This window comes from Hippopotamus amphibius, chromosome 5 (assembly GCF_030028045.1).
Source record: "Hippopotamus amphibius kiboko isolate mHipAmp2 chromosome 5, mHipAmp2.hap2, whole genome shotgun sequence".
Taxonomy (NCBI): Eukaryota; Metazoa; Chordata; class Mammalia; order Artiodactyla; family Hippopotamidae; genus Hippopotamus; species Hippopotamus amphibius.
In genome coordinates, this window is record NC_080190.1 from 130,218,318 (window position 1) to 130,231,690 (window position 13,373).

A 13,373-nucleotide genomic window follows, 5' to 3' on the forward strand; every position below is an offset into this window, starting at 1 on the left:
AATGGGATAACGGCATTTGTGAAACAGTGCTAAGCCACATCTCATTTAACAACAGCAGAAAAATAATAAGTATGTTAGAAACATGTGCGAGCCCAAGTACTTGGTGAAAATATATACGTCTCATATTTTTGCTGCTTGTGAACTCTGAAGGTCATTTGCTGGATAGAGCTAAGTCTTTAAAAGGAAAAATGAAAACAACCCAAATGTTTACATTTATTAATTTCTCTATTTCAGATACTTAAATATTCATCACCACACAATTTTTATTTATATTCATAATACCAGAGGGATGTACTAGGGGAAAACAGTTCATACTCATTAAAACACATTTTCATTTGTGGGAAATCTGACACTAATGTTGAGTCTTACCCAATTCCTAACTAAGCTGAAACCCAAGTTTATTTATAAACTAATGCTGCTTATAAAGTTATTTTATTAAAAGATTTTAGTGAGTACATGTCTCTATGAATATGTCTCTCTATATAATAGACATTTATAAATCGTACCAGACTATACATTTATGACAATTTTTATATTCTCAAAATGGCAGCCTGATGTAACACCACAATTTATTACTCATACACCAAGATTTTACTTTACACATACTAAACTCTACCAGTCTTCAGGGATGGTTAAGTAGTTGCATACATTTATAGAGATTAGCACTATTAGTTTTATAAGCTAATATAATTAAAAGGTAAAGAACATGGTCTGATGAAAAAAAATCACATAAAGCCAATGGGTACAGATATAATTCATAAAGGGATATTTTACATTACTAGATGAAAACATAATCATTGCACATAAGCATAATTACTTCCTTACTGATTACTTTACAGTGTACTGGAACTAATATTTCATAAAATAGAATCTGCTGCCTAAGAAACAGACCATTTCCTAGCACTTACAAAGTGGAGTATTTTGAATTGGTCTTACAATGACCTGGTGGCTCCACTTGTATTGGAAAACGAGCAATCATGGTTTGAGGGCATTAGTCATAAATAAACGGCAAGGCTTTTGCTTTGAAGGGAGCTGTTATCGCATTTGATTTCAGGGTCAAAATATCAATCCAGATTGAGAAATAACATAACCATTTTTGAGAGCTCTTCAAAATAGTACCTGAGAGAACATTAGACAGATTGGCTATTAAAAAAGCACAAATCATATGCTTAGCCCTTTGTCTGACACACTATATAAATGTAGAAATGACTGTTGTGGGGAAGTGAAAATACTATTTTACTATCTCACATCCAGGGCCTCCATCCCTCCCCTCAACCTGACTCTCCCTTTCTGCTTTCTAAACATTTGGAGGGCTGTGCTTTCTAAGGCAAAATGACCCTAAATATGGAAGCCCTCTGCCCTACTAACCTAGTTAGAAGTCTAGCATAAAGCTCTGCTCACCATACTCTCGCTGCCTGTGGCTAAAAAAAAAAAAATGCTGTCTTACTACTCAGGCAGGGAACTGGCCATGCTTCCCAAGTTCTGAGCCCTCAGCTCCTTGTTCTGCTTTTCTACTTGGACTTTATCCCGTGCTGCCTCCAGTATCTCACCCACCAAACTGTCCCGTGTCAGGGAAGCTTATCAACAGCTAGCTAAGAGGTAAAGGCAGTACTGCTGCTGGACAGCATGGACTCAGGGGAGAGAAAAAGACGAGAGAGAGGGCTGACTGTTTCTCTCAGTTTATCACTAGCTTGACTTGCCAAAAATCAAGAATTTAACAAGCCCCAGAAACAGTGCTCTGATGCTATCACCTCAAACACTGATCGTGTATCAAAACTTACCTATTCTTTTTCCTTCTCATTTTTCACGGTGAGTACCTGTTCTTTAGAAGACAACGTCTCCTAAATTCTTCACTTTCAACAGTTTTATGCAAAGAAGGAATGAATACAGGCAAACAGAACACATATTTAACCAAACTTATTCCTTCTTTGGTATTCTGATCTTTGACACTACATTGTCAACACTAAATTGAATCACTGGCACTTCTAGGTTGGAAAAAAAAAAAGTACTAAACCATTCCTCAAAGAACCCCTGTTGACTTCAGCCATAGACATAATACCATACCATATTTTTCAAATACAGACTATTGCAGAGACTGGAAAAATCAAAATGAACTTTGAGACTATCTGAAATGAAAGATACAATGAAAGAAACTGATTTCTTAAAAATACTTGTGGCAGGCCAACTACATACGAAATCTCTCATTTCAAAAAAAAATGTAATACAGTTTGCATTTGTTAATACAGTTGAGGGGTTTGTATGTAGATGCCTCCCCCCTTCCAAAATGAAATAACCTGCTGTCACAAAGAACATCAGTAATTAAGAGAGAGAAAGCACAGCTGTTAAAGGACACAGTAAAACTAATGAAGTTTTCTCATAAAGGAGACGTGATATAAAGAAATAGAATTTCTACCCTACCACAGATTTCAAGCCTCAAGTCTGGCTGAGAAGTATTGATGCAAGTCTTGAAGCATATAATCCCATAAGAAGTAAAGAGATCCTTCAAGTCTTACCCATAGGTCTGTTTCTGTCCCTGAGGTCCCTGTGGCTGGGGTGTCGATAGGAGTCCCTGTAGTGGTGGGCAATGGCCATATCATCCAAACGGTAATGCTGAGGTGGAGGAGGGGTGGGGTGAGGCAGGCCATTGGGCTGGTAGGATAAGCCGTTATTTGGACTGTACCGCTGGCCTGGGCTAATAGTGCATGGTCGCTTGCTTGGATGTTCTGAGTGCAAAGGCTCTCTGTCAAAGCCATTTTCTTTGGTTCTGAGGGAGGAAGAAAAAGAGTTTGTTTCATAACGTACTCAGAAACCAGCACAGTTCAGACACTCACGTTTGAACTTGTAATATAAACAGAATATTCCTTTACTGGCCAGAAACTTTCTAAACTCAGCTTCCTAGACCTGTGGAATTCACCAAAACCCATGCTGAGGCCTAAATGATCACAGGACTGCACACAGGAGAAAATGTTCCACTTCTCATCAAATTAGCAAACATCTTTCAGTTGAAGCTCATGTGGTTCAGTCACAAATAAGAGGAAGCCTGATCTCTACTCCACACATAACATTTTCATTCAAAAGCAAACACTTCATTTCTAACAAATTACCCTCAGATCAACTGTATCTGGTCTTCACCAGATTCATCAAGGTACGACAGTATCACTCTTTTGCTGAATCCTTCAGGTACACCTGTTGCACTGATCCAACCTGGTATCTGACTTCTGTGTCAGAGGACATCTATGAGCTGTGTTGTTCAATATAGTAGCCACATGTGGCTATTTAAATTAAAAGTCAATTAACATTAAATATAGCTTAAAATTCATTTCTTCAGTAGTAATAGCCACATTGCAAGTGCTTAATCGCCACTTGTGCCTAGTGGCTACGTCACTAGACAGAGCATATACAGATCATTTTCATGATCTCCGAAAGTTCTACTGGAAAGCACTAATCGAACAGAATTAACTGAATTAGTGCAATAAAATAATGCAATGTCTGGGACTCACACTACCTTGGGCAACCAAGATAATCAATCAGCAGTCATACAGAACCAGCTGGGATTAGAAGAAAGATGAGGGTGAACCCCTTTATTTCAAAGCTGAGGAAACACATGCCCAGAGAGCACGAGTGACCTGTCTGACTGCATTTCACACCCAGACTGCATTTCATCATGTAATAAACAAAACTCTCTACCTGTCTTTCAGAAGGAACACATTCTATAAATGAGACCTGATAACTGCTCCTAGTTTCTCAAACAGAAGTAGCGTTAAAGAAATATTTTCTGGCTAACTCAATATATTCAGTAAGATAGGAACATACCACATCCACTTTGACTGGAAGCACAGCTCCCAACCTAACTTTTTACCTAGTAGCTGGCTCTCCTTACAAGACAAGCACTCTATCCTTAGACCAGTGGCAGCACCTATTTTCCCTGGGAAATTTCCCCACAAGAATTCTACCAAGTCACAATAGCTGCAGATTTCTCCGTGCCTTTTTTTTTTTTTTTTTTTGGCCTCGCCATGCAGCTTGTGGGATCTTAGTTCCCCGACCAGGGACTGAACCCGGGCCATGGCAATGAAAGTGCCACCCCTGGACCACCAGGGACTCTCCGTCTGCGTGCCTTTTTTTGATTTTAGGTTGGTTAGGTTTAGATACTTTAAGACACATTTCCCACTTTCTGTGCCCAGGGACAGCCTTTGTCTGATAAAACTGGAGGGATCTGAGTAGAAATTTACTTGACAACAGAGATCATTAGGGGCAAGAGGATTCTACAATGAATCGTCCTTTATGTCCCTTCAGGGTAGAGTCCCAGTAACAATTTGCACACACCAGATTAAGAAGGACAAAGGAGTCAGAGGTACAAGGTACAGGCACACTAAGAACTGAGAGAAACTGCAGAGTTCAATGGGAAATGAATACATGCCCAATACATGCTGGAGAAAGATGTTTCTGGAACCAAGAGACTGTTCAACACTGGAAATGCCAGCAGGGCATGGTCCCCATAGGAGTGTCAAACAGAAGTCTCAATGCTGCTCCTATCAAAGCGCCTGCACTAAAATGTTCTGACTCTATACACATCATTGACCAGACTACAATCTCTCAAACATTACCTAAATGTATTGCTTTAAAATAATTTTTACAAGTGAATGGAAACATTCTAGATAGATTTATCTTCTAAAAGGATATTTATGTGACTCTAGTCTGTATTTCCATATCCTACACATTTCTGAGTAATACATTTCAACATTCAATGCACAAACATTTCCAGCATAAATCAGTTGGAAAATACTGAAGACTATTAGTAGCTATGAACATAATGTCAACACAGCACCTACCTTACTGGCAGTGTGGTGTAGTGGAAAGAGCACTGGACTGGGAATCAAGAGACCTGAGATTTAGTCCTGGCTCTTCCACGACTAGCTGTGTGACCTTGGGCAAGCCACTTAACCTCTCTGGACCTCAGTTTGCTCATCTGTAAAATGAAAGGGTTGGACTAGATCAGTGGTTTTCAAACTGTGCCACCTGAGGTGCTTAGGGATTCTTCAGGCAATAAAGAGCTTCTACCCCAAACAATCAAGATTTAAAGGGCCACAGGAACCCACTTATTCTTATCTCTTTTAAAAGTTGAGGTTCCACCTAAGGTTTCATTTTTGAAAGAAAAAGTCAGCTGCTAAAATCAAGTTTGAAAACCACTGGACTAGGATGATTTCTGAGGTCTCTTCTAGTTTGAAAACTCTGCAATTCAGTTACTTTATTTCTAAATGTCATCTGTACAGCACAGGGAATATAGCCAATATTTTATAAGCCAATATTTTATAATAACTATAAGTAGAATATAACCTTTAAAAATTATAAATCACTATGTTGTATACCTGAAACTTCTGTAATACCGTACATCAACTACACCTCAATTTAAATAAATAAATAAATAAATAAATAAATAAAATGTCATGGTTATGTAGATCAAAACACACAAATCTGATGGTCCACTGGCCAAATTATGACTAAGTCAACCACCTGAACCAACAGAGAACTTCTCTGTTCTTTGCTTTGAACAATGTACTATTTACAGCTGATTTTTTGTGCAAAAATAGAAAATATCCTCTAAATACATTATAGCAGCCTAAATATATAAACATCAAAACATTTCTAAATATCAAAACATCTTTGACCTAATTGTGTCAAACCAACTCAACTTACTGGTTTTGTGTTTCCTTGTTCAAAGATAACAAGAACATACAACACTGGAAGAATTCTTACTATTTTCAAAGTAGTCAGATATGTTATTTATCTTTGCCATCAGATCAGCCCTCTGATCAGTGCTATTACTTCAGTAAGCCTGTACTGAAGCTTTTTTCTCTCCTAAAACAAGGACAGTAATGTCCCAAGAAGCAGGGCTAGCTCCTTAGTCTGTCCTGTCATTTCTATCACGTCCCTGCAGTAACAGTCCCTATTTTGCTTCTCATCACTTTTATAGCACTATGAAGATTGTTCTAGGGAAAGGCAAATTGGTACAGCATAGTAAACCTGAGAATGGCATGGAAGAAATTTAAAAATTCTGATCTTAGTCCTGTTACAAATAAATACATGCCTTAGGCACTGACTTCTCCAACTGACCACAGGTATTTCAAATGGCACATGTCTAAACTGACCTTGACTTTCTCTGGTACTTCCTACACCAGTCAATTATGACACCTTCTACTTAGCTACCAAAATAGAAACTTGGAAGTCACTCTATAACTTCCTTCTCAAATCAAGTCCTGCTGCTGGTCTCTTAAGCTTCTCTGGCATAGGTCCTTCTGCCCTACCCCAGGACACCTTACCTTGGCTCGATCACACCCTTGTCTCACTCTGCAGGGCTGAGATACTGGCCGAGTCTTTAAAAAAAAATTCTTTACTTTTGTATTTTAGAAAGAAGCCTATATCTAAATCTCAGGAGGTACAGTTCTGTTAAAGAAAAGCCCAAAGACATTAATAACTCAATCTTAAATGGTCCTTCCCTTTTCTAACACATGCAGTTTGTTAAGGTTTCCACAGAAGGACTAGACATCGAATTAAAGGACGGTGGGGTGTGTGTGTGTGGTCATTTACGGCATCACATTTTCAAAACACAACTCAGTAAAAGATTTCTTCAGGAATTGTTAGGAAATAAGCGAGTTTGGATAAGAATGTAACATAACACCCTTCCACTGATGTTGAATAATGTATCTGAAACAAAATACATTACAAATTCCCCCACTTCCTTAAAAAGCAAATCAAACCTGATTCTTCATGACAACTTGCAGGATTTCTGTGTTTGCAGAAATATAACCCTGCAGGAAGTGGGATGTTTAGATGGCGAAAAGCGGAGCACCAAGTGACACAGGACCATCACTACTGGGCCACATGGAAAGAAGTGTCTTCTATCTCTCTGTTGCTAAATCACCACCAAGGAGATAACTTCCTGAGTGGCGGGCTAACACGTTCTGGAGTAAATAAGATAGATGCAGGTGGATGTTGGCCACTACAGACAACAACACAATACCTGGACCTTTAAGGATTACAATATGTGGGTTCCCAGAGCTTTCCCTCCCCCAAGGAGAAGGTGGAAAGCTTCAGGCACATATCCCTGGAGCTTTCCACCTGCTGGACAGTCAGACTGCCTGGGAGCGGCTGTCCCCTTGTCTTTGCTAATTTCTGGCCACTGATGAAGTATTCGGTTGCTACCACTCCTGCTGTCCGGAACTACGCTTTCTTACTCTACTCTGTCATCTACACATTCCAATTGGAGCCCTCTAATTTTTTCTTGTTAGTTAATCAATCATGGTACTTTGTTTCTGAGCTGTTTTCATGGCTGTGGGTATTTCAGAGATGCATCTTTTAAAATGATAGAAAGTAAACAAGAAAGCAAAAACGACTCTCGGGGGAGAGATTATTTGCTAAACTACTAAAAATGACTTGACTGTATTAAGTTTAACTTTGATTATTTATTTATTCAACTAGTGTTTTGTTGTTATTTCGCTTTGTTTTGTTTTTAGACAGCTGGTGTGTTTAACATGCACTATCATGAGCTTTACTGGACAAGTAAGCAAGACATGATCCCCAACACCCTCCTAAGATTATGGCTTAGTAGTAGACTTAAATTCTTTTTGGAAGTGTGCTAGCAAGAAACCTTTTACCATAAACACAGTTTAATTAGAGATACAAGACCACGTGGTAGCAACCGAATACCTCATCAGTGGCCAGAAATTATACTGTTATGCAGTATACCTGAACTTGGCAGGTACCATAAAAAGAGTACAAAAGTGGTATGGGACATCAGAGGAGAAAGATCACTCCAGAATGTACATTTGAAAGACCAGGGCTGTGGAGTTTTGGCTCTGCTCTTTGCTGGCCACTTGAATTCAGGAGGCCTAATCGCTGTGAGTCACAGAATAGGGGTGATTTTTGCAGAGCTAAAGAGAGGACTATATGAGAGAATCTACATAAAGAGCTTAACACATATTTGGCATTCAACAACTTAACCAAAGAGCTTACTTTTCAAGCTGAAGTGTTCAGAGGCTGGGATATTACAAACATAGCTGCAAGAGCACAGGCATTCAAGTCAGAGAACCTAGAGGTTACAATCCCATGGTGCCTCTTACAAGCCATGTGAGCTCAGACATATTACCCAGCCAGCCTGAACCTATGCAACAGGACTGTCAGGAAATAAGTGCTATGTGTTCATATGTAAATTATTTAGCGCAGGCCTGGCATATCTTAAGTGCTCAGTAAATAGTAACCATTATTATAATATTCATAATTGGGAAGCCTTCATTCAAATCGTAGATCCTGTCTGAGTTAGCCTGCAAAGTATAAATAGAATTATGATATATAAGAACTAGGGCAAAGAATAGAAACCATCATTCAGAATACAGACTAAGGCATGAACAACGTTCGGCAGGGCTATACCCTGGGAAAGCAGCAAAACTAAGGCTAGCAAAGTTTATGCTCAGGCTGGAGTGTGGAGATCAAAATGTTCTTTACAGCCACACAATCTTTCTCATCATGTAAATGCTATTTCACCAGAAGCCTCCACAATTGATGCGACTAATAAAAAAAAATAATAATTTCTACAGTGATGATTACTCTCTTCTTGAAACTGATGAATGCATAAAAAAATGCAACACAAAACAAGAATGTGTGAATATAATATAAATTCCACACATTTTTCATAGAAAACTGAACACGACAGATAATAAAAATTTAATTCTTACTTGCACAGTCAATTAATTCTACAATTCCTTATAAAGTGCACCTATCTTTTCTCTTTAGAAAGACAAAACTATTGAAATCGCATTCATTTTGCAGAAGAGGAAAAATGGACTTAACACGTTCAGCTGGTGTGTACTTTGCTGACAAATCTTATATATTCAGCCAACAGGGTTTCAAAATGACTGCCTTATGACCCTCCAACACTCAGTGTTTTCTAATTTACTCATTAAGCCAGGAAACCTGGCTGACTGTGGGTCCTCTATTGTCATAAAGATTTATAAAACCTCAGAATATTATACTGTTACATTTGCCCACATGAGCAATTATAGAGAAAAAATAAACAAGGGAAGGTGAGGGCAAAAGACACAATTCTTAGTTGAGCTTTCCTTATTTACATTCTGTACATTAAAACATATTTTGTGCAACTGGAAGATATCAGGTATGTAAATTTCTCCTCTAAGAAGCTCTGTAATTTTAAGGAAGTTCTTTGGGCCTTATTTTTCCTCAAGATAAAGGTTTGGCCTGGTAAGTCCATAAGATCGCTCCCAGCTGACAAATTATATACTTCTAAAGCTCAAGAAAATCTTTTCCGAAAATAATGTTTAATAATTGGGGGTGGAGGAAATACATACGGCCTTTGTAATACTATGTGGCCTTCATAATAAATATTAAGATGTGTTAATTTAATTCCTAAGAGTAATTTAAAGCATAATTACATTAAAATGATTATATATAAACATATAGATACAGATAATAGAGGCAGAGATCAGACAGACAGATGAAGGGGATTAATATTTAACATCAATCATTTGAAAGGGGGAGGAAGGCAGTGGAGACAGTGTTATCCATACAAAATCAATGCTCATTCGATTTGATTTCTTAAGCCAGAAAGAGCCTGAGTCAGAAAACTGGCACATAGGTGAGAGCACAATGTTAAAGAAAAAGCTGTGACATCAAAGCTGTGAGAAAAGACATCCAATGGTAATTAACACAAAAAAAGAATCTTCTTAAATGTAGTAATTTTTACCTATTCTGTAGTCTCAAAAAAATTCAGTCTTTGTCTCACTGCTCTTTCCCTCCTCACTCCATTTGAAACTGTTTTAATGACCATCATGGTGAGCAGTTTAAAAAGGGCTCTTAACTTCTAGTCTCTGTTTGAAAGTGGTCACTTCATTTAACCAGCTGCAAAAAAGGTTTGGATTCCCTTCTTCAGCTTTTCCCATCACAGAATGGCAAGATAAGCAATAAACTTTTACAGATGAACAAAGAATAGAAATCAGAACTTTCTATTAACTTTCCCTAATATTTTAGAAAAAAATAGCATGATTTTGAAGTGAAACTCGTCTCTTTCTATTATGGGTTCTAAGTTATTCTACCACAGACCTATAAATCTAGTATAGTTGTTCAGGGACTCACCCTAAAGCTATTTTTAAAAAGAAGTAGAATAAATTTTACTGTTCCATACAGGGAAAAAAAAAATTCATATACTTCCCCAGAGTACTCATTTCTCTGTAAATAACAGTAATGCTTAAAAAAAGAAAAAATATAACCAGTGACAATCATATTTAAGGATGAGAAGGTGCATTTGCCAAAACCCATCCCTGAAATACGTGAGCACTGTTTAGTAGATTAAAATCAGCAATCATCACAGAATTTAAGCCCCCAAAGTTGTAAACAAAATATAGAGCGCTCTTTTGTTCGTGACATGTCATGAACAAATTACCAAAATGTGTTTTCTCCTCAGGTGTCAGTTTTTCCCTCTTTCAGTGACTGATGGTTCCCAGTGTTATTACAGAAACAGATTGATCTTTTTAATGAGCCAGTTTAATAGACTCCAAAATCTCACCGTGGCTGCTCATCCATGTCAGACCATATGCACCAACAAAACATTCAGTAAAACAAAAAAGCTCTGCTGTCAGACAGCTCCATACTCTGTAAAATTTCATATAGCAGATCTGGATATACAGATAAATAACCAGAGAAGAGGAAATGCATATGCAAACAAGATGCAGAAAATATATGCAAAGAAATACTGTAGAGGCCCATATTTTCTTGGCTCTGATCAAATTCCCAGAAGATACAAATGTATTTACACAACATATCCTCATTACCCTTCCTCCTAACTCTAAGGAAATCCATTTGCTATCTTTCCATTATAACACACACTTCAGGGTTCCACTTGAAAAAGAATGTTCCATCCAAAGAGCAACTGTGTGAATTCAGACTCCAGCAACTGTCTATGGATAACCAGAGGGAGAATAAGACTAGAGGCTCTTTTAAGAAAGTTCTACCTGACTGAATGCAAACATGCATGCATACACAACTACAGATCACCAAAACAAAAACGCTGATTTTCTATGGAATTTATATGAAGTTTCCATAACAATGTTAGCACATTGCCAAGGGCTTACCTCAGCACTGTTCAAGGGAGGTCTAAAGTCACAGCATATTCAAATATAAAACACTGGGGAAAAAATCAGTGGAGAAAGGGCTGGGAATACACAGAAATGGATAAAACAAGCTTTCATTCTGCCGGTTATGGTTACTTAGCAGTTAGAGTTTCTAGAATAGATTGTGTCCATTTCCAATTTTGTCTACAAGATTATCTTTACATTTATCACAGCTATCGAAACCTTTGCCTGTTATCCTCTCCTCCACCCAAATAAGTGTTCTTCTTCTCAATTTTCCATCTAGTCTCTCCCTAATTTCCTTTACCATATTGCCTTGGAAAAATGGAGCTGAAACATCTCAATACCAGCATGTAGTACCGACTGCCTACAGGGTAAATGGTTAGGATCAGACAGGAATACACATGTGAATCATCTATCCTTGGGCTGCTTCTTGGTTTTCAGCATCATGTAGACACACCACACAGACACCTGGATTAAGCAACTGCCTTTAATAGCTAAAGTACTAAATGCTTAAATATGACTAAGGAAATACAAGTTGCAAAAATAAGAAAGCAGTGCTGTTGGTAGGTCATGTACAGAGGTTGGTCTATAGTATGTCAGAAGTAAACTAACGTTTAACCTTTTGCTTTAGGAATTTTAAACTATTAAGAGATCCTATGTCAAGAGGAGAAAAATTCCAGAGATTGTAGCATAAAAACTGCTTAACAGAGGATTATGTAATAACTGTATGTAAACTGGCTGGCTTTTAATTACATTCTGATTTGCAAAGCAGCTAATACATTTAAGGGTAGCTAAGTCGGTCACAGATAGATGTCTCTGAGCAGCTCCAAGAAATCATAAGCTCCTATGAATCTGTGCCAGAGTGTTAACCTCTCAAAGGCTGGTTTACTCTTGCCTCATAAAATGCAAAAAGAGTGAACGGATAAGTAGAGAAAGGAAACAAAGCATATGATAAGTTTCTGAATATAGTTTCATTTTAAGATTCTCCATATTTTGCAAATACTATGCAAGATGCTAATAAGACTTTCTATTCCTGTATTAGAAAATATTTATATATGAGGCTGAGGTATTTAAGAAAGTTATTTTCATAAGGTGCATTGGAAGTTTCATGTGTATGCCTTATTCAACAACTAATTTGCAAGGTTTAATGGAGAAGGGGTTTTATTTTATGTTTCTTAGAATTCTCAGTTATGAGAGCAGAGTACCTGATAGAATGAACACTGACTGATAAAATTTTTCAGCAAAATGCCATCTGTTAGTTCTATTACTTAACTCTTCACTCAGTTCATCTAGCTTCGCAGAAGTTTTCTCTTAGTTCGTATAAAACAAATTAAATAGCTACTACACTGTGTTCAGGCCAAAAACCACCATATTTTGAGAAAAAATAGAATAACAAATTTCCTAACACCAAAGGGTAAAATATGTGATTGGGATGAATTATATAGTCAATGAGAATTTTAATACAGGCATACCTTGGAGATACCGCATGTTCAGTTACAGACCACCATAGTAAAGCAAATATCACAATAAAGCCAGTCATACAAATTTTTTTTGTTTCCCAGTGCATATAAAAGTTACGTTTACACTATACTGTAGTCTCTTAAGTGTGAAGCAGTACTATGCCTAAAAAAAAAATGTAGATATCTTAATTTAAAAAATACTTTATTTCTAAAAAATGTCAAAACAGTCACAATAGTTAACATTAAAGATCACTGATCACAGATCACCATAACAAATATAATAATGAAAAAAACTGAAATATTGTGAGAATTACCAAAATGTAACATAGAGACACAAAATGAGCAAGTGCTATTAGAAAAATGGTGCCAATAGAGTAGTTCCATGCAGGGTTGCCACAAACCTTCAATTTGTTTAAAAAAAAGGAAGGAAGGAAGGAAGGAAGGAAGGAAGGAAGGAAGGAGGGAAGGAAGGAAGGAGGGAAGGAAAGCAGTATCTGTGATGCACAACAAAGTGCAATAAAACAAGGTATGCCTGTATTGACTGTATGTCTAATAACCATCAGTGGCACTTGGCACATCTGCATATCATTCATCTTTACCTTTTACTTTCATATTGCAAGCAGCAGTGGTGATCATTTGTAATGTATAGAAAAATCAAGTCACTAGATTGTACATCTGGAACTATCATAGTGTTATAGGTCAATTAAACTTAAAAAAAAAAAAATTACAAATAGCAAAGCTTAACCTGCACAAAAAGCTAAATGACACAGGCCAA

At 37.3% G+C, this 13,373-nt stretch overlaps 1 protein-coding gene across 3 annotated transcripts in view; it reads right to left on the reverse strand.

The window, feature by feature from the left end:
• The window catches only part of RUNX1T1 (RUNX1 partner transcriptional co-repressor 1), a 138,829-nt gene that overhangs the window by 33,488 nt on the left and 91,968 nt on the right, over window positions 1-13,373 (reverse strand). For all 3 annotated transcript variants that reach the window (XM_057736268.1, XM_057736267.1, XM_057736266.1), the window contains one exon: window positions 2,514-2,764. In XM_057736268.1, coding sequence (XP_057592251.1) covers window positions 2,514-2,764 — 251 coding nt within the window. The remainder of the gene's footprint in view (window positions 1-2,513; window positions 2,765-13,373) is intronic.